Here is a 25,131-nt window from a genome sequence, read left to right as displayed (position 1 = left end):
TTCTCACGTGTTGATTCGGCTTTTTCGTATAAAAAGCAAAACTAATTCAAAGTTAACAGCCTTCTCAGCATCACGCCGGGAAACGGCCAGAAGCAATTTGCTTTAATAAATGTTGTATATCAGACAGTTGCTATTCAATCTGGACAATTTGGAGCTGGTTTCCCCCTCCCCAACATCTGTTGGGGAAAAAACAGTCAAATTTTGGGTAAACAAACCCGAACGCTGCGTGACTTCTATTTGACCTTCTTAATTAGGTCAAATGGAAGCAGCAGAGTTAACTTTTATTGCGGACACCTGTTTTTAATAGTTAAATAAATAAATTCAAATGTGTCTCCCTTGTATGTTGCGGTGGCCCAATGGTTAACGTCGCACCCTTTTTTTTCACACTTTAATTTCCAACTTTGCTTTAAGGGGTCGGGTTCGATCCTCATACTCACCACCAAAACTTTTTTTTATTATTATTTTACCCCCCCCCCCCCCGGAGTTTTGATTTACCTCAAAACACACGGGCATCGCCGGGTACCCCCCGCTAGTAATATATAAAGTGCAAACTTCTCCATTAGTGATGGGGCGATTCCAATATTTTTTCTGATTCCGACACAATTATGGATCCAGTACTAAATTACCGATTCTGATACAATTACTTAATCTGATTTTTTATAAATCTTTAAATATTTAACTATAAAAGTGTTATTTTGTCCTGATTACTGTAAAAACACATCTTAAATGTGCATATATTTCCTCAAATGTAAAAATACACTTGTGATCTGTTCTTTATTTTTATTCTTGTTTCCAGTCGTCCTGTACATACACTTCACTTGTCACTGGTATTTAACAATGTCGACTCAGGAGATATCTGGTTGGAGATTGCGCACCTCCTGCCACAAAAATTTGTATGCGCAGGCACCCCTTCGTGGGTATCCATAGTCTTTTATTACTACAAGCAGCGGAAGATATTTCTTAAACCAAAATCAAATAAAAAAGATAATTAAATCAAATCGGTTTAGGCATCATAAAATAGGCTAAAATTTTTCCGATACCGATTCCGATACCCTAAAAAGCTATGATTTTTCCGATTCCCAATTCCGGTTAATCACCCTAACACTAGTCTGCATCTATGTTTGATTCAGTGACATTAGTCGACAGCCATTTTAAGTAAAATAATTCAGTTTGACCAAGTTTTTATGTTACAATTTAAACTTGTTGCTTGACATGTTGATATTTCTTAATGATTATTATTAAGAGAGTAAACCTTAGCACCCTGAGTTATGCCCCTTTGGTTTGAGAACTCTCCTCTTAAGGAGTCATGTTTCTTTTTTTTTCCTGGTGTTAACCTTCTTAAGATAAAGACGTTGATAACCCGACTCCGCGTGTGGACCTTCGTTCTTTTACTGATATCGACTGCCACATACATTTAACGTGTCTCATTTAACAATCATAAATATACTAGACTACCCGTGACCCGTTGGGTCAGTATGTTATATTAGCTATGGAATTCATGTATGAGCGTGACACTTGTGACGTAAAGAAAATAGTTTTTTTTTTGACATAACAGAAACATTTCTATGAAAGTATATTAAAATGGAAAAAGAATGCAGATAGATTTCTATGAGTCATTCTATTTATTATAATTGATTATTTTTTTTAAAAAATATTTACAGTTACTGAATTATAAGTGGTTGGCCATACTTATAGGTAAATGTGCACTGAACAGATACCATAATACTTATTATAGTTAAATTCAAATTTTGATATATCTGCTTTTTTTTTTTACATCGTTCATTTCTGTATTACGTTTAAGTTATTTTAAACCCCACTCTTCCCATGTTAAATAATAATTTCGAAATAATAACGTTGATATTTCAGTGTGCAGGTCAAAATCTGCAAAAGAAGCGATTTATGTTTATTTGTTTATGTTGTTATGGGTTAATGTTTATGCGCGCGCATGCACAACCGGATGTCGTAAACCAGAAAGTGGGTTACATACACCGTTACAAGGTCATTTGAGTTTTATAATTATATAGATATGTATTTATTATTTTTTTTTAGGTCTATAAATACTTGTCAAGATGTCTGCTGCTCAAGTGAGTATTCCTTATTTTACGTAGACCATTCTATTTACTTTTTTAAGCTCAAAAAGTTGAAGAGCTACGAAGACAGGAGTGGTACCAATAAAACAACAGAATAGGACTTATTTTTCTACATAGGCACAATCTAGATGCACTTTTGCTAGCAGTTCAATGATGCAGCTCTGCTTCTGATGCACATCCATGACAGGGGTTGCTTCTTTCTGAGAATCTCACACCGTAATATCAGAGAGATGAAACTTTCAAGTTGTGAATGCATAAGTTCAGTCACCATAACAATGCAATTTGCAATGCTCTCTTATCCACTAAGATGGAATAAAAAAGATAGAAAGCATTACTTTTTGAATGCCCCCCCCCTCTTGGTATTTTATTTAATTTTTTTTAAAAATGGCAACAGTTGATTGTAAATATGGCTCCAAAATCTTTTAATTGCAAATATAAGTTACTTAAAAATTAATTTTATCAATACTGCTGTCTGTTACAAACAACTTCATATATAGTCACAGGAGCCACAGGCCCAAAATTATATTTAAATTATAAATGACATAGATTATCTCATTCAGCATCCTTTTGGCAGAACATATACTTTTAATTTACAATTTCATAGAAAAAGAAATCTGTCAAATGCGATTATATATTTTTTTATTTTTTTTATTTACTTTTTTTATTTTTGTGAAATCTTTGGTTTTTTTTTGGTTTTTTCATTTCTAATGGCCAGCTTGCAGAGTCCGGCCCAACAAAAAACAAACAAGCTCGTTGTTCCAAAGAGGTAGGCCAAATATATCCATTTTGTTTTGTTGATTCTTCTCGATCCAATCCCACTCCTTCTGCTTTATATTTTCCCTACCTCGATCATTATAGAAGGCACAACGAAACCGTAACTATCTCACATCTCTTTGCTTCAAAGTTCTAATTTTAACAGGTTTAGTAGTTTGAAGAAGTAGCAGTTTGTAATTTGTGTTATTGCATCGGTTATTGACACAGCTAAGCTGGAGCTCCACTGCACTCAGGCTGTCCACTTCATACAGAGGTCCAGTCCACTAGACGATTGAGGTTGGGACTAGGGTAGCCTCATGTTGGTGGTTGGTTAGGTATCTTTTTAAGCCAGATGTCCAGTTATTTCTTGAAAGTGTCGGGGGGACACTATCCTTATATTTCTTATTGCGGCTGGAATATAGTTGAATGTTCTTGTACTTTTTTTTATTTTACTTTTGTTAGTTTGAAGAGATCAAGGGGCTCCTTCCTGGGGCTAACACTTGATTCTATTATAGTTTAAATTTATATCCGAGGGCTCTTTTAAGAATAGACACTGTTCCCTTTATGGCTGCTTTCTGTATTTCCTTACAGCTTGGTTTTCCAGGGATTGCTTCTAAGTATTTCTGAAGGTTCTTTTTTATTAGGCCAGTTGCTCCTGTCACAACTGGTATGATGTTTATTTCTTTCAGAGACCATGTTGTTTTTAGATCATTTTTTAGGTCCTGATATTTTGTTATCTTTTCCCGTTCTGCTCTATTAAGGCCAAAGTCGTTTGGAACTGTGACGTCGATAATGAGTGCAGTCCTTTCGGACTTGTTCCATATTACTATATCTGGCTTGATGCCCTTGTCTTTTATGTATCTGCCTGCCTGTATGTCTTTGTCGTAGAACACTGTCACTTTTCCATTTGATGTTATCGGTGGTGGATCATGTTCCCAGATGTTCGACGACCTATCTAGTTGCATCTCCCCACAGATCTTCCAGTGTAAGTAGGTGAACCTGTGATGGATGAGGGACGATCCTCTGTGTAGTCCTAGGTGTGGTTTTTATATAGAAGAGCCTTCCTTACTGCTGGTGGGTTCTTTCTACTATTGTTATGTTTGGGACTCTTCCTTCCAAGATTTTCCATATGTAGATTGTTCTCTTCGATGTTGTAGTGAATACAATTGCAGCTCCTTCAGCCTCTCCCAGTAGTTCATTTGGTCTACTCCACATATTTTGCTGGTAAATGTTCTCTGGGCTGCTTCTATTTTGCAGATTTCTGTTACATTTTTTAATAATTTTTTTTTGGTGCCGCACAAGTCATTTTTTTTTTAATAACTTTTTAAAACATTACTATATATTGGATAATAAATATGAAATCTGCATTAATCAAAATATCATATTTGAGCATATTTTATGACCGTGCAATGCTGAGTGGCCTGCTAGTTTTTCAATAAACTTTATTCTGTGTATACAGTTGTTTGCTATTTCATTTTTGCAATTTAATAGGTTTAGAGGAATCTTTAATGCTTAGAACTTCGAATTTTCAACAGTGCTCAATGCATGAGTTGAGCTTAGTACTAGTATGGAAATATCTATGGCAAGTAAGCTACGTAGAAGTGTTTATGTTTCATTTCTGTAGGAAATGATCAGCTTAAAGTGATGTCACGTAAAGGACTGTCAGACTTTTGTTTGAGTGAAGTGAAGCTTGTGAAAATAAAGAAAGAGTAATAATACAAAACAAATTGGAAAAATGTAATTAAAAAAAAAAATAATAAAACTTGTTTCTTTTTCAACATGTAATATTTGGACATTTTTTTTCTTAATCAATAATTTTAATAATTTAGACTTGAAATTCTCACGAATTGGATATAGTTTTACGGTGTGATCTGCGGTATCTGACAGCAGGATTCCAGCCTTGGGAGGACAAGGGATTTATATATCGTGAGCATGCACTCACTGTTCCTACTCCTGACGGTTCTCAATATCCATCATGGTAGTTGTCTTGCGACCATCGTGATGTGGTCAATATGTTGTGCCCATCAAATTCACTAATTTTTTACGTTTAACCCCGAAACATGTTCTAATATAATATGACAGGTAGACGTGACCGCCGCCATCATCATCATCATTTTCTTGGTAAGTATGGTGGCGTTACAGTTTTTTCCGTTTAAAATGCCCCCGCCACAGATCTCACTTAGGTTGGCGTACCCGCAATGCCGATTCAATTCGGCGATTAGTTGACAGTCAGAATCCTGAACAACAAGCATCGGCAAACGAGCAGAGCAGACAACGGATGATTTTGAGACGTGCCAATGAAGCAGTAGATGATTGATGTGCTTTCAGACTCGAGGCAGCAAGATTACTGGTACAACAATCCTGTAATACAGATTTGCTTCGATCTCGACGGAATGAACGTGAGAGACTGTGACATGCGGAAAGATATCAATGAGAAACTGCAGCTCAGCGTCAAACTCGACTCCATGCTCAACCAACCCGGGATTGGGATCGGCTTGCATTCCACTACGACCCTGATGATGATTACAGTTTGAGTCACCAGGTTCAAATCGGCACAATGACTGAAGTGTGTCCCTACTGCAAGGCTCTGAAATTTAAAGAGGAAACTAAAGGATTGTGCTGTGCCAATGGAAAAATTAAACTACCTCAACTTGAGGAACCACCAGAACCATTAAAATCTTTGCTTGCTGGATATACTGCTGAATCAAAGCATTTTCTATTGAACATCAGGAAATTCAACTCATGCTTCCAAATGACGTCGTTCGGTGCAGAAATCAAGCCATTATATATAAAAAATAATATTATAAAACCAAAAGTAGGTTCTCTACAGAGCAATGTAGACTATCATTTATTGTGATACGAGGATATATGTGAAGCTTCCTCTCTATGTACCACAATGGGTCCCCAACTAGAGCAGGCAATCAATTGATTTGATTGAAAACTGGTCAATTTCACAGATTTCGATGATAATAAAAATGTTAGAGTGTGAAACATTCGTTGATCATCATTCAATCCCGGGCAACATCGGGTCTCCCTTCTAGTTATAAAGTGGGATTAATGAATTCGGATAAATCCTTTATGTAGGAACCCTATCAGGATTAATGAAGCTCAACATCTATGTGCGAGTTGTCTTCAATAAGTTTCCAGATTTTTTTTTTTTTGTATGGCTACTTTTATTGATAGTACACACATGAAACTCTAGTCTCCTTCGAAGTAATCTCCTCCGGCTGCAATGCACTTTTTGTACTGTTCAAACAACTTCTGGAAGGCCCCCATAGAAGTTCGCATGTCATAGACCCTTATCAGCCTCTTTCATCTCCTCAGTTATCTCATAACGACACCCTCTAATGTTTTCCTTGAGCTTAGGGAATAACCAAAAGTCACAGGGAGAAAGGTCTAGACTTATAGGGAAGGCGAGGAGCATCTTGGTCAAATAGTCTGTGACAAGGGTGGAGCACTCTTGGAACAAACTTTGCGCAAATCTTCTGCATCTTTCATTCCTCACTATAATTGTGTCCAGTTCATCAAGAACTTGTTTGCGTTGGACTTGAAGATGACCATATTGTAATCAGCTGGAAAACAGTAAAACGGAAGACAGTTCCACAGGTGTGCAGTGCTAAGAAAGAAGCTTTGTTCATGGAATCTACGTTTAGGTTTAGGCATGGATAAAGAGTGGGGGAAATTATTGATAGTGTTTTCAGCTAAAATGATGTTTCTCATAAAAGTTTGGCGTGGGAGGGACCATAGATTGGAGCTCAGACGAGCACCTGCCATGAAAATAACAATAAAGCAGAAGCAGGCTTGCAACGTCTCTTCTGTTTCTTCTTGTTTAAAGCAAGGCAACAAAAATATATTGAGCGACCAGATAAAAAAAACCATCAATTTGTTGTTTTAATACCTCATTGTAATACAGCTTCCTATTCCAGTAGCTTCTTTTTCCAAGGACTGCAAGATTGTGGAACTCCATTTCTGCTCACTGTTTTCCACAGATGTGCAGTTCTAAGAAAGAAGCTTTGTTATTGTTTTTTTTTTTTTCATGACTAAAGTCAGTAGGAATCTCCTGTCTTTGCAATAATCAGCTTTCGTTCTTGGTTTTTAGCTCCTTACATCAAATGGCTCCATGTATTGTCTGGAGCAGTTTCCATTAAAAAAAAAAATTGATTTTTTTTTTCTTGCACTCTAAACTGTGTCCATCGCTTTATTGCAGATTACAAAATAATCAATATTTCAGTAAATATAAGTTATAAAAAGCTGAAAATTACACCATCCAAGGACTGTATTAAGGTGAGATAAATCCTAAAATTTCATCAAAATTCATGTAATATTTAAAAAGTTATGTTATTTTTTTAATATTCAATGAATTTTCACCGTCCATCGCTTTATTGCAAGTCTTCTAAGATAATGTTTTAGCTCAATAAAACAATACCAAAGCATCATAAATTTATATTGAACACATTTTCTGGGGAAAATTAACAAAAACAAAGGCACATCCCGAGGGCTAAGTGTTAAACAAACGAATTATTTGTCCACATATCCCCCATGTTTTGAAATTACATTAAACAACCTTTTGTCCACCGAGGAGGTCAATTGTTTGATCTGAGATGGAGTAATGGTTCTGGCAACGTCGACTATTTTGTTCCAAAGGGCATCCTTCGAAGAAAACTGCTCTCCTCCCTCATAAACTCCTCGTTTCAATATTGACCATAGGTGTTCGATGGGGTTAAGGTCCGGAGAACACGGTGGCCAGGACATGAGGGTTTCTCCAACAAAGCTCTGAGATCCAAGGAAGGATGTAGTTGCCCTAGCAGCATGAGATGGGGCATTGTCATGCATAAAAATAATCTTAAAACGACGTGACAAGGGAAGATCATCTAGCCATGGTAACAAATTCTCATTTAGAAAGGCAGTGTAGGCATTGCTGGTGAGCTTGACACCTTCTGGCACTCGGAATGGTCCACATAGCTTATCCCCAATAATTCCCGCCCAAAACATTATGCCTCCACCTCCCTGTTGGCGACGAAATCTATAAGGCGTTGGAGTTCCATTTGGATTCCAAACTTTGGCCCATCCGTCCGGTCCATCAAGGGTAGCACGAGCCTCATCTGTAAACAGAACATTTTGGCAATCCATTTTCATATATTTTTGTGCCTAAACCAATCGTTTTTCTTTGTGGGTTTGGCTCAATGGAGGCCTTGGAATAGGATTGATGTTCCTTGCCATTTCATTCAGTACATTGCATCGGGCTTGTCTGGACCTTGGTATGACTCCAGCCCTCGCAAAAATTGTTGCACTGGTGCTGTTTGGGTTGCGCACAATCTCTCTACGAATTTTTCGAAGATCCCGATCAGAAAGGTTCCTCCTTGTGCCCTTATCTTTCCTGGACTTGATGTTGTGGTTTTTGACGAATGTAGCTAAAGTTCGGGGATCCCTTTTTAGTTCTGTGGCTAAATTTATGATCGAAAGTCCTTCTGCTAGTCCTGCAATAATCCTCTGCTTCTCGGTAGCTGTTAAACGTCCTTTTTTTGGCATTTTATGAGACCTGCAATAAAGCGATGGACGGTGAAAATTCCTTGAAGATTAAAAAAATAACATAACTTTTTAAATATTACATGAATTTTGATGAAATTTTAGGATTTATCTCACCTTAATACAGTCCTTGGATGGTGTAATTTTCAGCTTTTTATAACTTATATTTACTGAAATATTGATTATTTTGTAATCTGCAATAAAGCGATGGACACAGTTTATTCAAGTATTTAATTTTCGTTTTTTCATGGGCCAAGAAGTCTGTAACAGAAACAAAGAAAAAAAAAAATGAATGAAAAGAATCGTTTTTCGACATCGGAAAATAGGCAAAACTTTTCCAATACCCCAAGAAGTTTTGATTTTTCTGATTCCTGATTCCAAGTCCCAACACACACACACACACACACACACACACATATATATATATATATATATATATGTTGTTGAGTCCCAACATAAATATATATAATTATTTACTATAATAATTATTAAATACCTACAGACACCAGTGTTTCATCCTTTTTGGGAATCATCAATGCAGGGTGTGACGATTAACACCAGTCGATAGATTCGAACCCAGCAACAGAAGCCATCTCTGGCTTCATTAGCAAGGACCTAATTCATTCGGCGGCCATGAACTGCAAGAAATATTGTTGAAATATATGTGTTGTTGCTGTTCACATGGGAGGAAATTCCTGCTTCCGACCAAGCCTATTTTCCGCAAAATTTTGAGATGTCACTGTGACAAGATGCCATATTTTCCTCTTCATCTCTAGATGAGATGAAACTCTTGGACTTTATTTATTTAGTACGTGTACATGTCTGTGGATGTTATTTATTTTGTATTCTAGTTTTCGTAACTCGTTACAGACTATTTACGTGATATTTGGAATATGATAGTCTCTTTCTGTCACGAGTATGTGCATCATGCAGATTTTTGTTTATTTTTGTTTTTTCATGGGGGGGGGGGTTCTGGACAAGCTCCAAGAAGTTTATCATTTCTCTACGACTTTTGACTTCGCAGTTGACGCATCTTTTAATCCAGTTATGCACTCATGTATACAGGGTGGAGTGATAAAGTTGTCGTCTGAGAGAAAAAAATACTACAGCTTTATTTTAAAACTTTTATTGAAAAAAAAATCAATTCGAGTACGGAAATGGAATCATGCTGTCTTTTCTAGGGCGACAATTTTATCATTCCAACCTGTATTTATTTATTTATTTATTTATTTTGTCATATTGTCTGATGAATACAATCAACATCTTGATTATTTTTTTTTCTTTTCAACAGATGGAGACAAAGCTCTGGGGAGGTCGTTTCACAGGGAACATTGACCCTGTTATGCAGAAGTTCAATGCCTCAATTAGTTATGACAAACGGATGTGGGAAGAAGATATCAAGGTAAGCAAAATAATTCTATCATCTTTTCTCTCTTCTCTCATTCTTTCTTTATTCTGCCTTCCTCTCTTGATTCTCCTCTCTCTCTGTTCTCTTTCCCTTTCTCTTTCCCTTTCTCTTCCCCTCTCTTCTAACTTTTTTCTCTCTTGCTCCTTTCTTCTCTTCTTCCACCCTTTCTCTCCTATTCGCCCCTCTTTCTCCTATTTCCCCCATCTCTCTCCCCCTATTTCCCCCTCGTTCTCTCTCATTCCATTTCCCGTCTCTCTCTCTCATTCCATTTCCCGTCTCTCTCTCTCATTCCATTTCCCGTCTCTCTCTCTCATTCCATTTCCCCCCCCTCTCTCTCATTCCATTTCCCCTCTCTCTCTCTCTCCTTCTATTCCCCTCTCTCTCCTTCTATTCTCTCTCTCTCTTTTTCTATTCCCCCCCTCTCTCCTATTTCTCCCCTCTCTCCTTCTATTCCCCCTCTTTTATTCCTTCTATTCCCACACTCTCTCTGTCAATTCCCATCTCTTCTTCTATTTTCCTCTTTTCTTTTCATCTTCTTCCCCTCCTTCCTTTCCCACTTCTTTTTCCCTTTTTCTCACATATACGCCGACACTCAGCCATTGCTCTCGTTCTTACATACATTTTTCGTTTGCCTACCTTACTTCCTAATTCTTTCAACTACTCAAATTCACTCTGCATCAATCCAATCCACCTTGTCACAAACTTAAACTGCTATTCATTTTTATCCAGTAACGTTTTTATAATTACATTTTTTAAAAAGATTTTTTTATTTTTCAGGGCAGTTTGGCTTATGTGAAAGGAATCCAGAAGATAAACCTTGTGACCGCAGATGAATGCGAGACCATTTGCAAAGGACTAAAAATGGTAACAATTTGTATAGTTTTATTGCAAGTGAACTGCTCTCTAATGATCATGTTACGCTGACGATGATTTACATGTAGTTTCTCAGTCTTTGACCTCATCTGCATGACATATATATAATTGATCTTGTTTATTTGTGTGAGGAACTTAACAGCAGTTTCTACCAAACTCCTCTGTCAATTTTTGGTCTACAGACACGAAACTTGATATATAGGTTAGTTGGAACAAATTCAATTTGTTTTTTAGCCCATAAAAATAGCTGCTAAGGTATCAAAATTGAGAAAAAAACTGGAATTTGGCAGGCGTAAGTCGACTTGAAGTGCTCTTGTATCCATGCGCAAATATACGTTTATATGTTATAATCAGTTGATTTTTTAACTATTTCTTATCCATCTTATGTTAGGTAGTTGACAATAGCTCAAACAGTAACAACTACGGTTGAATGCTAAATGTTTTGGTTTCGATTCTAGCTGGTGGCACTCAAGTTATATATTTATTTTTACTTTTGAAATCACGACTATATACAATATATACAATACATACAATATATTTTGCTAACATGAGAGATGATATGTCTAGAAGATGAAGATGAAAAGAAAAATATGGTATGAATGTTGGGCAAGGCAATTGTCAAGGAACCAGAATATACTGTTACAAATAGTGCTGTCTGAATCTCAATGGATACATGCACAACAGTTCTGGTTGGCGTCTTCAATCCAACTATTAAAAAAGCAGGGTGTAAAAAGTTTGGTGCAATTACACTATAATTGCGAAATTCAAAATGTTTAATATTGAATTTCAAGGCAAACCAATTGTATCTACTTAATTGTCATGTCAATGTAATGAACATATCCCAAATTTACAAAAAATAATAAGGTAGAGAAAAATATTAAAGAAAACATTTTTTTGACGAGAATTAGCAAAAATAAGACGTTTGGCTAAAAAAAAAAAAAAAAAACACTGGAAAGTTCTAAAGGGAGGTAAATAGTATGTAACTATTGCCAATTTTAAAAATAAATTAGGTACTTGTACAGTTTAGTCAAGACATTAAAAAATGAAAATATCGAAAAAACGGTTATATTGCACGTATCCGTTATGGAACAAAGTTCTCAAAAAAAAAATTTCACTTAATTTCATCAAGTAGTTTTTTTTTTTTTTTTTTTTTTTTTTTTTTACAGCGAAAAAACAATTTGATATGATATCGAGCAAAAGGTTCGATTTTTAGGAAAGAAGAGCTAGAATTAAAGATGGGGAGGGAGTATCGGCGCTTTACATGGAGTTATCTCCCCGTGGCGTGTTCAGCCAATTTCACAATGGCTGACTTCAACGTGCTCTCATAAGAACGTGTTTTTCTGCTGTAAAAAAAAAACAAAAAAAACTACTCAATCAAATTAAATGAAATTTTTTTTCAGAGATCTTCAGTCCAAAACAGATACGGACAATATAACCTTTTTTCGATATTTTCATTTTTTAATGTGTTGACTAAACTGTACAAGTACCATAAATTATGCGTTAACAATCATAAATATGAGTTACTAGCCTTATTTTAGCATAACTGAATTACTTCCCTTGTTATTTCACCACATCCTCCAAAAGAAATATGGCGAGGGTTTGTAACAATAAAGATTAAAAGACTTTTTTTTTTTTTTTTAAATAATGCAGTAATATTTAAGTACTTCTGACCTGTCAATTAAATAGATATCATTGCTTTTAGCTGAAATTGACACAAAAAGCCAGTAGATACTATTGTGATGGTTTTAAATCGATTTTTTTTTTTTTTTCCGAATTTTGCTATTGTAGTGTAGTTGCACCAATATTTCAATGAACTGATTATATAAATGTCAATTACAAAGTAAATGACAAAAATGATACGGGCATATGGCATTTTTTTTTCTTTACAACGGAGTCACCACTTATCAAGGCTTGAAAGCCACTTGAGGATAAGGTTAATAAGTGAACAGTGGTCACAGGAGACAATAGTGTAGTAATCGTTAATGGTGGAAATTGAATATAATTTGATTGTTTAAGTGGACAACTCACCAAGAACTTGTTTACATTGAACTGGAAGACGGCCATATTGTACTCAGCTTGAAAGCAGGCCGGCAGAAAAGAGTTTCACATGCAGGTAGTTCTAGAAAAGAAACTTTGTTCATGGAATTTCATTTAGATTTAGGCACAGGTAGATAGTAGAGGAAATTGTTGATAGTGGTTGTAGCTAGTCGAGTATTTTTTTTGGGGGGGAACATTTGTTAAGCAAAGGACTATAGATTGAAGCTCAGATGAGCATTTGCCATGAAAATAACAATAGAGCAGAGACAGGCTCACAACATCTCTTCTGTATGAAAGAGGTTGCAGGGATGAGAAAAAGGCATCATCATCTACTAGGTTTTGAAGTCTGATTTGAACTTTGTCAAAATAGGATAAGGTGTTCTGAGCAGCCTTATCACCAGATAAGGCAACAATATTCCATCTTAGAATGTATCTGGTTCTTATACAGGTAAAGTATTGCATCGGGAGTGAATCGGAGTGGTAAAAATGATGCAACAGTTTTTCCGGTAACCTTGGCAACAGATTTGTAACAGCATTGCCAGATCGAAAATTGTTACGGTCGGCTTGCACTAAGTTTTGGTAAAAGAAAACTTACTTTCCAATTAAGCACAAGAATGATGGGACCTCCTAAGGAAGAGAGAATCTTTTTATTTTCACTTTACTCAAGGAATTTGGAAATGTTAATGTTGAGATGATACTCATATGTTTTCGTAATATGATATGTTACACTCATCGTGCTATGGAGACTCAGTCGAGTTAGCCACACCGTAACATAACTTGGCCAAACTCTTCACATATATCAGGTTGACAAGAAAGTTCTTGCGGTTTTTAGCCTTTAAATTCAGATGAACATATTTTTCTTTCTTTTTTTTTTTTTTACATGGAGTTCACCACTTATCAAGGCCCAATGACCACTCGGGGATAAGGGTTATTGTGTGTACAGTAATCAATGGGGTAGTGTAGTAATAGTACTGGAGAATTGGTAAGGTGTGATTACTTAAGGGGGCGGTTAATCAGGAATTTGTTTGTGTTGGACTTGAAGACATCCAGGTTGAGGTCTGGAGGGAAACAGGCAAGCGGAACAGAGTTCCACAGGCGTGCAGTTCTAAGAAAGAAGCTTTGTTCATGGAATCTACATTTTGATTTAGGCACAGATAAGGAGTGGGGAAAATTATTGACAGTGGTTTCAGCTAGTCGGGTGTTTTTTGAAAAAGATTGGCGCGGGGGGACCAGAGAATGGAGCTCAGATGAGCACTTGCCATGGAAATAACGATAGAACAAAGACAGGCTCGCTACGTCTCTTCTGTGGAAAGAGGTTGCAGGGTAGCTGAAACAAAAAAAAATACTGGTCGAAATAAGCACCATCAGACTCAACACGCTTTTGCCAACACAAAACAATTGTATTTATGCCAGTCACATAAAAATTTTGCGTTCTGGTGGCGATGAAGTCGCTGAAGGCGTTTTTGATATTGCTTAGATTTTTTTAGCATTTCTCACGCAGAAAGTTGTCAACATGCTTGAAAAAGCGGTAGTTGCTAGGTGAGAAGTCTGGAGAGTATGGTGGATGAGACAGAGTTTCATAGCTCAATTCGTTTAACTTCTGCAAGGTTGGTTTAGCAACGTGTGATCAGGCATTGTCATGGAGGAGAATCGGGTCTTTTCTGTTGATTAATGCTGGGTGTTGTTGTCGAAGTTTCTGATGCATTGTTGACAGTACTTTTCTGCCATAATGGTTTTGCCTGCATTCAAAAAATTATAATAGATGAGACCAGTCACAAATCACCAAACAGTCAACATGACTTTCTTTTGGTGCAACTCTGACTTCGGGAAGTGTCGTGGAGCTTTGTTGGCATCTAACCATTGAGCTGAACATCACTGGTTTTTGTAAAGAACTCACTTTTCATCGCAAGTCACAACCCGGTCGAGATACGGGTCATTTTTTTTACGTGAAAGAAGGGAAGATGACACTTCATAACGGCATTTCTTTTGGTTGTTATTCAATTCGTGAGGCACCCATTTATCAAGTTTTTTTGTCTTTCCAATCTCTCTCAAATGTTTGGAAATCGTTATATATGTTATGTTTAATTCAGAAACAAGTTCTCGAACACTTGTGCGTGGATTGGCTTTGACTAAGGCTCTTAATTGATTGTTGTCAGCATCCGATGACCGACCACTACACTCATCATCTTCAAGACTCTCGTTGCTGCCACAAAATTTCTTAAACTACCATTGTGTTGTGCATTCAGTAGTGGTTCCTGAGCCGAACACTTCATTGATATCACAAACTGTTTCAGCAGCTTTTCGGCCTAGCTTGAATTGAAATAAAATTGTCCAAATTTGTTTTTTTTCCATTTTGTATTCAACATTCTGAAAAGAAGACAATTGCTTTAAGACAATTGTAATTTAAATGATTAGATAGCATGAAAAAAGTAAAAACTTATTTGAAAATACATCATTTGAAATCAAAATTAAAAATTCTGCAAGAACTTTCTTCTCAACCTAATATATATATGTATATGGGTTACCTGTTTTATAAGATGATGTATTCTGGTGTTGCAAGTAAACACCTGGTGTTTTTTTTTTTTGATCAATCATGGACATCCCATTATCTCACTGGAATTGTTTTTCTTTTTTTTTTTTCTTTTTTTTTCTTTTTTTTTCTTTTTTTTCTTTTTTTTCTTTTTTTTTCTTTTTTTTCTTTTTTTTTTTCTTTTTTTCTTTTTTCTCTTTTTTCTCTTTTTTCTCTTTTTTCTCTTTTTTTTTTTTTTTTTACTTATCAAGGCCCAGAGGCCACGCGTGGATAAGAGTTAATGGGTGTACATTCGTCAATGTGATTATAGGATAGTAATCATAAGTAGTGGAAATTTTGTAAATTGGATTAATTAGGGAGAAAGTTCATCAAGAACTTGTTTACGTTGGACTTGAAGACATTCAAATTGTAGTCAGCTGAAAACCAGACAAATAGAAGACAGTTCCACAGGTGGGCAATTCTAAGAAAGAAACTTTGTTCATGGAAATCTATGTTTAGGTTTAAGCACAGACAAAGAGTGGGAGAAATTATTGATAAGTGGTTTTGGCTTGGCGAGTGTTTTTCATGGAAGTTTAGCAAGAGGGGGAGGACCATAGATTGAAGCTCAGACGAGCACTTGCCATGAAAATAATTATAAAGCAGGGACAGGCTCGCAACGTCTCTTCTGTGGGAAAGAGGTTGCAAAAAAGAGAAAAGCCCCCCCCCCTCCACTAAGCTATGAAGTCTATTTTGAACTCTGTCAAGGCAGAATAAATTAAAAAAAACGTTTACAAGTGTTTTTGATAAAGATGTACATAATAATACTTTGATAAGTATGTTTTAACTTAAATAGGGATGGTATAATGAAATTGTGGGGTCTGCGTTCACACCTGGCCTCTATAGAATGGAAATAGGCACAAACTTTAATAAAGACTTTTCATATCTATCTGCTTAAGTATACTTTGATAATTATGTTTCAGTTTGAAGAAATATGGTATAATAAAATTATGGGGTGTTCGTTCACGCCTGACCTCCATAGAATGGAAATATGTCACAAAGTTTAACAAGGTTTTTTTATATAGATCCACAGAATATTGTGATAAGTGTTTCGGTGTGAACAGGTATGGTATAATAAATTATGGGGTTTATCTATTTTATTTTTACTTTCATCATATTTTGCTTTGGTTTTGATACCCCCGAATTCGAAGCTATCTCTTTACAACCCTTCCTTTTCATAACCTATCATACTTTCATAAATCAGAGTCCATTTTCTGTAGGCTGTTTTTGAACCCAGTCAATGACGGGTACTTTTGCTAGTATATATATATATATATATATATATATATATATATAAATTCAAAAAATTTTCAAATTTCCAAACTGAATAATCTTGTAAACTTAAAGCAAGTGTAAATATTAATATTAATAAATTTATATGACAATCCTAACCAGATAAAAAAGCTCAAAGTTCGAGATAGAGCATTGATATGAAATTGAATTTAAACTCTGTAAATTAAAATTTGCAAAAAATTTATTATTCAACAAAGAATACAAAATGAAAACTTAAAATTTTCCTTATTCCATGGAGTTTCAAAGAGCGGCTCTTATCCTCAGAGGAAATCTGATTCATTTGCATCTCTACATCTAACCAATCAACATTTTCTTTGGATTGTGCCACTTTTTTTAATATTTTCTTCATCAAGCCATGAACTTCATTTACAATTTCTGCATTATTGTCAACTTTTATACAAATATGACTTCTCCCATATTTTGTAGTTTTCAATTTATGTGCTAACTAGCAAAATCATATCTTGCCTGTGAATATTATTTTACTAACAATTTCCTCTGAGGATAAGAGCCATTCTTTGAAACTCCATGGAATAAGGAAAATTTTATGTTTTCAACTTTTATTTCTTTGTCCAATAATAAATTGTTGTAAATTCTAATTAATAGAGTTTAAATTGAATTTTTTTTATATATATCAGGGCTTTACATTGCGAGTGAAACAGTCGCATTTGCGAGTGATTTTTCAAAATGGCGATTAGAAATAATGAAACGCTTATCTTTTGGTGATTGCATTTCTTTCAATGACAATCTTCCAAAGCTACCTTTAGTCCTGGATATGACAAACTATATCCAGTGGTGAGGCTTCAGCTTGTGGGCTTTGGAGAGTGTGAACCTTTTAATTGCCATTGCCCCCAGCTCCACTCTGACCCAGGGTTGTAGTACCTGTTAGGGTCCCAACTATGGGTTAAATAGAAACCGACTTGAAAACAACAAATATATTCTATTAAAAAATATTTCTTCAAAATCTTTGGATTCGGCATTAAATAACCTGAAAAGGGTTGATATGCTGTAAAACAAAAACAACCAACCAACCAACCAACCAACCAAAGTTACCTCATGAATGAAAAATGTCTTTTCAACTTTTTGTTTTTTTTAATAAAATGAACAAAGTTACATTATTTAAACAATCCAAGTTTAATAGAAGAAGATACTCTTTTTTTTTCTATTTTTTTTAATGAAGGTTGTTTAAAAAAAAAACATCTGAAGAAATCAGAATGTTTATACCTTCAAGTATCAACATAAAATTTGTTGTACATTTAGAAATGATATACATACTCGTCACAGAACGATGATGTCATATTCTAAAAATCATGTAGGTTTGGTTAGTAACTTTTCTATTTGGCTAGTAAACGAAAATATTTAGTTGTCAAAGGTCAACTAAAGATAAATATGTCCATAGTGCCTGTATATTTGTTTACATCCAAAAAAATATGGGCGATCGTTCAGATCTAAGGGAGACTACCTCCCTGATCTCCTAGTAAAAGACAATGTATACCGAATTTAATTATTGTTAAAGTCAATAAAAATCAACATACCATAAAATTGGACTTTTGGGAGTCAGAAACACCAAGTATCATATTGTAATTTAAAGACCCGTTTGATATTATTTTATTCTCTCTTCTTGCTTTCAGGTATCCGAAGAATGGAAAAATGGAACATTCCAGATTATGCCAACAGATGAAGACATCCATTCGGCCAACGAGCGCCGACTGAAGGTAATTCTTGCTTGAAATACAAAAGGTTTTATTCCAAGTTTTATTACAAGAAGGTTAAAAGGATATGAGTTTTTGGGTTAATAGATGTAGAGCAGTTGGGATAGCAAGATCAGTTGTCAGGGAAAACATGAGAAAAAGTGATGAGGATGGATTTAAGAGAAAGAGGGATAAATGAAGACCTAGTCAGAGATAGGTTAGTTTGGAAATCAAAACGAATATGATGATGATGATAAGTGAGCCTCTACTACCTGCTTACGTCAAGGTGAATTCTGATTGGCCAATTGAAATGTCATTAACCAATGGGGACAGTAAAAAACATAAAAACAATGCATGTGCACAAGTTTATTTAAGAAAGTTTTAAACAGTTGTAAATAGTCTAGCAAGAAAAATTAAGAAGAAAAAGAGAAAAATAAAACAGTCTTGCAAGAAAAATCACACAAGAAAAAGAAAAAAAAACAGTCTAGCAAGAAAAATACTATAAAAAAGAAGTCCTTCCAAGTATAATAAAAAGAATGTTAAAACTTAATAATAAAAAAAAGAAGTCCTTCCAAGTATAATAAAAAGAATGTTAAAACTTAATAAAAAAAAGAAGTCCTTCCAAGTATAATAAAAAGAATGTTAAAACTTAATAAAAAAAAAGAAGTCCTTCCAAGTATAATAAAAAGAATGTTAAAACTTAATAAAAAAAAGAGGTCCTTCCGAGTATAATAAAAAGAATATTAAAACTTAATAATAAAAAAAAGAAGTCCTTCCAAGTATAATAAAAAGAATGTTAAAACTTAATAATAAAAAAAAGAAGTCCTTCCAAGTATAATAAAAAGAATGTTAAAACTTAATAAAAAAAAGAGGTCCTTCCAAGTATAATAAAAAGAATATTAAAACTTAATAATAAAAAAAAGAAGTCCTTCCAAGTATAATAAAAAGAATGTTAAAACTTAATAATAAAAAAAAAGAAGTCCTTTCAAGTATAATAAAAAGAATGTTAAAACTTCATAAAAAAAGAGGTCCTTCCAAGTATAATAAAAAGAATGTTAAAACTTAATAAAAAAAAAGAAGTTCTTCCAAGTATAATAAAAAGAATGTTAAAACTTAATAATAAAAAAAAGAGGTCCTTCCAAGTATAATAAAAAGAATGTTAAAACTTAATAAAAAAAGAAGTCCTTCCAAGTATAATAAAAAGAATGTTAAAACTTAATAAAAAAAGAAGTCCTTCCAAGTATAATAAAAAGAATGTTAAAACTTAATAAAAAAAAAGAGGCCCTTCCAAGTATAATAAAAAGAATGTTAAAACTTAATAAAAAAAAGGGTACTCCTGCAGTATTTTACCCACCTATTTCACGATCTTTGCCGAGCGTTGACGAACGCCTTCGGCGTTAACGCCGAAGAAAGCCGAGAATTCGAACTTACGGTGCAAGCACGCTAAAAGTCTGTGACTAGCAACAAGGAAAAGATATTACAAGCACACAACAAAATGGATAAAATTAATAAAAAAAATTTGGATAAAATAAATCACAAACACTTACCGTAAGTTTTTTTAAAGTAAAATACATTTATTTTGTTGAAAATTTTTTTTTTTTTGTTTCATTTTGTTTTACGATAGATTTTTTTTTGGGGGGGGGGGGTAAGCAACAGTAATAAACAGTTCAAAATTTTTTTATTTTTTTATTTTTATTTTTTCAAAACGTTATTAAACACAAACAACGAGTTTTTATTTATTTATTTTTTTTCTTCAGTAATGTTTGAAGGGGGGGTGAACAATCAATGTTTATCTTTAGTTCCGACTGGAAGATTTTCTACTGACTGTAGAGGCAAAGTAGGGAGCAAAGGGTTTTCAGAGGATGTGGAAAGAAGCTCCTTCCCAACCGGGTAGCCTTCCGCGATTTGGTTTATTATGGAGACAAAAGGGTTGTGTCCAAATTTTTGTCTCCACATAAATTCGCTTAAGTATGTTTCCAACAGCTCCCGGTTGGTACCGCATTCTCGCTTGTTTCTCTGTTTGGCTTCTTTCCACATCCGCTCGACGTGATTTGTGGTCGCCTTCGTAATTGGATCCACGAAATGGAGACTATGATTAACATGTGAAAACCCTTCGCTCCCTACTCTGTTATAGGCTCTCCAACAGTCGGACACGACCGTTGTCCCCGGCAAGATATACTTTTTAATTATTGGAAGGAGGGTTTCAGCGTTTCTATTAGGTACTGTTACCAAGAAACCCTCCTTCTCAGCGGGGTCATAGCCGCCGAAAACCCAGATCGGTTCGACGAGTCTGCCGACGTTATGTTTGCGTCGGTTGAAGACAGACTCGTCTATCTCCACTGTGTGGCTTGGGCCTCCGATCTGCCGAGGATGCCTGCGTAAATAATCTAGGCAGACGTCCCGTAGGAAGTTCTTCCAGTCGGTTATAGTGTGAGATGATGATATCCCACATTCCCGGCGGACGTTATTCTCTGTTGCCATCTCAAAAGCCCACAGATATATCAATTTTATGATAACTTTTATAGTCAGCTTGGAGGCCATGAAAAAAGTCCCGTGTCGCAGCGAAATCCAGCTACGACAACGCGAATTCCTACACCTCCACGCAAAGCCGTCTTTTACTTGTTCCCTCTTTTTTAATTGGCAATGTGTCTGGCATTTTGGGCAGGCGACCGATGTAGGAAGTAAGCTTCTTTCCTGGCAAAACTCGACGACGGCTTCAGTGGAGTTTAAGGTTGTTTCCAGCAGTCCTAGGTTCATTTTTGTTTTCCAATTAAATTGAGTAGCTGAAATGAATCAATAAATTAACTGAAATGAAACGCTAATTTCAATGAAAATTATCCGTCTGCTACGCGTTCGTTTGAAGCGCCCTGCTTGGCTGATAGAGTATCGTACCGCTCGCCATGTTCCGGCGTTTTCCGACGGATGTCGATCAACGCTCGGCAAAGATCGTGAAATAGGTGGGTAAAATACTGCAGGAGTACCAAAAAAAGAAGTCCTTGCAAGTATAATAAAAAGAATGTTAAAACTTAATAAAAAAAGAAGTCCTTCCAAGTATAATAAAAAGAATGTTAAAACTTAATAAAAAAAAAAAGAAGTCCTTCAAGTATAATAAAAAGAATGTTAAAACTTAATAAAAAAAGAGGCCCTTCCAAGTATAATAAAAAGAATGTTAAAACTTAATAAAAAAAGAAGTCCTTCCAAGTATAATAAAAAGAATGTTAAAACTTAATAAAAAAAAAGAAGTCCTTCCAAGTATAATAAAAAGAATGTTAAAACTTAATAAAAAAAAGAGGTCCTTCCAAGTATAATAAAAAGAATGTTAAAACTTAATAAAAAAAAGAAGTCCTTCCAAGTATAATAAAAAGAATGTTAAAACTTAATAAAAAAAGAAGTTCTTGCAAGTATAATAAAAAGAATGTTAAAACTTAATAAAAAAAAAAGAAGTCCTTCCAAGTATAATAAAAAGAATGTTAAAACTTAATAAAAAAAGAGGCCCTTCCAAGTATAATAAAAAGAATGTTAAAACTTAATAAAAAAAAGAAGTCCTTCCAAGTATAATAAAAAGAATGTTAAAACTTAATAAAAAAAAAGAAGTCCTTCCAAGTATAATAAAAAGAATGTTAAAACTTAATAAAAAAAGAAGTTCTTGCAAGTATAATAAAAAGAATGTTAAAACTTAATAAAAAAAGAAGTCCTTCCAAGTATAATAAAAAGAATGTTAAAACTTAAAAAAAAAAAGAAGTCCTTCCAAGTATAATAAAAAGAATGTTAAAACTTAATAAAAAAAAGAGGTCCTTCCAAGTATAATAAAAAGAATGTTAAAACTTAATAAAAAAAAGAAGTCCTTCCAAGTATAATAAAAAGAATGTTAAAACTTAATAAAAAAAGAAGTCCTTCCAAGTATAATAAAAAGAATGTTAAAACTTAATAAAAAAAAGAGGTCCTTCCAAGTATAATAAAAAGAATGTTAAAACTTAATAAAAAAAAGAAGTCCTTCCAAGTATAATAAAAAGAATGTTAAAACTTAATAAAAAAAAGAAGTCCTTCCAAGTATAATAAAAAGAATGTTAAAACTTAATAAAAAAAGAAGTCCTTCCAAGTATAATAAAAAGAATGTTAAAACTTAATAAAAAAAAGAGGTCCTTCCAAGTATAATAAAAAGAATGTTAAAACTTAATAAAAAAAAAGAAGTCCTTGCAAGTATAATAAAAAGAATGTTAAAACTTAATAAAAAAAAGAAGTCCTTCCAAGTATAATAAAAAGAATGTTAAAACTTAATAAAAAAAGAGGTCCTTTCAAGTATAATAAAAAGAATGTTAAAACTTAATAAAAAAAAGAAGTCCTTGCAAGTATAATAAAAAGAATGTTAAAACTTAATAAAAAAAGAAGTCCTTCCAAGTATAATAAAAAGAATGTTAAAACTTAATAAAAAAAAAAGAAGTCCTTCCAAGTATAATAAAAAGAATGTTAAAACTTAATAATAAAAAAATCCTTCCAAATATAATAAAAAGAATGTTAAAACTTAATAAAAAAAAGAAGTCCTTCCAAGTATAATAAAAAGAATGTTAAAACTTAATAAAAAAAAAAGAAGTCCTTCAAGTATAATAAAAAGAATGTTAAAACTTAATAAAAAAAGAAGTCCTTCCAAGTATAATAAAAAGAATGTTAAAACTTAATAAAAAAAAAATCCTTCCAAATATAATAAAAAGAATGTTAAAACTTAATAAAAAAAAAGAATACCTTCCAAGTATAATAAAAAGAATGTTAAAACTTAATAAAAAAAAAAGAAGTCCTTCAAGTATAATAAAAAGAATGTTAAAACTTAATAAAAAAAGAAGTCCTTCCAAGTATAATAAAAAGAATGTTAAAACTTAATAAAAAAAAAGAAGTCCTTCCAAGTATAATAAAAAGAATGTTAAAACTTAATAAAAAAAAGAGGTCCTTCCAAGTATAATAAAAAGAATGTTAAAACTTAATAAAAAAAGAGGCCCTTCCAAGTATAATAAAAAGAATGTTAAAACTTAATAAAAAAAAAGAAGTCCTTCCAAGTATAATAAAAAGAATGTTAAAACTTAATAAAAAAAAGAGGTCCTTCCAAGTATAATAAAAAGAATGTTAAAACTTAATAAAAAAAGAAGTCCTTCCAAGTATAATAAAAAGAATGTTAAAACTTAATAAAAAAAGAGGCCCTTCCAAGTATAATTAAAAGAATGTTAAAACTTAATAAAAAAAGAAGTCCTTCCAAGTATAATAAAAAGAATGTTAAAACTTAATAAAAAAAGAGGCCCTTCCAAGTATAATAAAAAGAATGTTAAAACTTAATAAAAAAAGAAGTCCTTCCAAGTATAATAAAAAGAATGTTAAAACTTAATAAAAAAAGAGGCCCTTCCAAGTATAATTAAAAGAATGTTAAAACTTAATAAAAAAAAGAAGTCCTTCCAAGTATAATAAAAAGAATGTTAAAACTTAATAAAAAAAGAGGCCCTTCCAAGTATAATAAAAAGAATGTTAAAACTTAATAAAAAAAGAAGTCCTTCCAAGTATAATAAAAAGAATGTTAAAACTTAATAAAAAAAGAAGTCCTTCCAAGTATAATAAAAAGAATGTTAAAACTTAATAAAAAAAGAAGTCCTTCCAAGTATAATAAAAAGAATGTTAAAACTTAATAAAAAAAAGAAGTCCTTCCAAGTATAATAAAAAGAATGTTAAAACTTAATAAAAAAAGAGGCCCTTCCAAGTATAATAAAAAGAATGTTAAAACTTAATAAAAAAAGAAGTCCTTCCAAGTATAATAAAAAGAATGTTAAAACTTAATAAAAAAAGAGGCCCTTCCAAGTATAATAAAAAGAATGTTAAAACTTAATAAAAAAAAGAAGTCCTTCCAAGTATAATAAAAAGAATGTTAAAACTTAATAAAAAAAGAAGTCCTTCCAAGTATAATAAAAAGAATGTTAAAACTTAATAAAAAAAGAGGCCCTTCCAAGTATAATAAAAAGAATGTTAAAACTTAATAAAAAAAAAAACATAGAGGAGGGAAAATGAAGTGTAAGTAGGGCAGTCAGTGATTTTTTTCTAGCTGCTTATTTTGTGTATTCGCAGTTAACCTCTATATCTCTCTACAACTCAGTCGATGATTGAGGAGGAGGGGTTTCATCTCTACACCACATATTAATGTCTTCTGGAGATAGCACCCACGAAAATCTAATGGTATTTGACAATGAAGCTACATCCAAGGGAGGCCACTTACATATTATAAAAATGATTGTATAATAATCTAATGGTATTCGACAATGAAGCTACACCCAAGGGAGGTCACTTGCATATTGTAACAAAAAAAACAACTCTATGAACGACCACCTTCCTCAGAATCAGAGGTGTTGGATGGTTAAGTATGAAATCATCAGCGATTTTTTTTTTTTTTTTTTTTTTTTTTTTTTTTTTTTTGTGTGTGTGTGGATACCGAAATAGGGATGTGGCTCATTGAGGCGACCGCACAGAATCTACATCAAGCAACTAGCAAGAAACTCATGATGCAAATCATAAAGACCCAAACAGGGTTCACAACAGGCTTGAAAAGTCCTTAAATTTTGAGCTTTGTCTTGAAAAGGCTTTTTATTATTACCCTAAAAAGGCCTTGAAAATATGGGAAACGTCTTTAAAAGACCCTGAAAATCGTGTTCAGTAAAAATTTGTGTTGAAATATTAAAAATATAAATAAAAAATAGTATTAAAATATTAATAAAAATACTATTAAAATATTTTTTAAGTATTGCATACTAAAAATAAAATCAAAATAAATACATTTTTTCTGAAATTGTATCATATTATTATTTCCGGTATTGTAGATACAAGAGTTATGCCCCTTCGTCATGAAACTACCCGATGTCATCCATATAC

General features: G+C 33.4%; 1 protein-coding gene across 8 annotated transcripts in view; it reads left to right on the top strand.

The window, feature by feature from the left end:
- LOC145269491 (argininosuccinate lyase-like) overlaps positions 1-25,131 on the top strand; it is a 135,797-nt gene that overhangs the window by 61,489 nt on the left and 49,177 nt on the right. For 3 of the 8 annotated variants that reach the window (XM_080125220.1, XM_080125218.1, XM_080125219.1), the window contains exons 2-6: positions 2,050-2,084; positions 2,806-2,856; positions 9,661-9,771; positions 10,555-10,641; positions 18,175-18,258. In XM_080125220.1, the coding sequence (XP_079981346.1) occupies positions 2,070-2,084; positions 2,806-2,856; positions 9,661-9,771; positions 10,555-10,641; positions 18,175-18,258 (348 nt within the window). In that variant the 5' untranslated portion in view covers positions 2,050-2,069. The remainder of the gene's footprint in view (positions 1-2,049; positions 2,085-2,805; positions 2,857-9,660; positions 9,772-10,554; positions 10,642-18,174; positions 18,259-25,131) is intronic. The other 5 variants (XR_013865070.1, XM_080125222.1, XM_080125221.1 and 2 more) reach the window with 2 other exon arrangements.

Source organism: Euprymna scolopes, chromosome 45, assembly GCF_053919585.1.
Source record: "Euprymna scolopes isolate OS-2025 chromosome 45, ASM5391958v1, whole genome shotgun sequence".
Taxonomy (NCBI): Eukaryota; Metazoa; Mollusca; class Cephalopoda; order Sepiida; family Sepiolidae; genus Euprymna; species Euprymna scolopes.
This window is presented reverse-complemented; position numbering and strand designations above follow the sequence as displayed.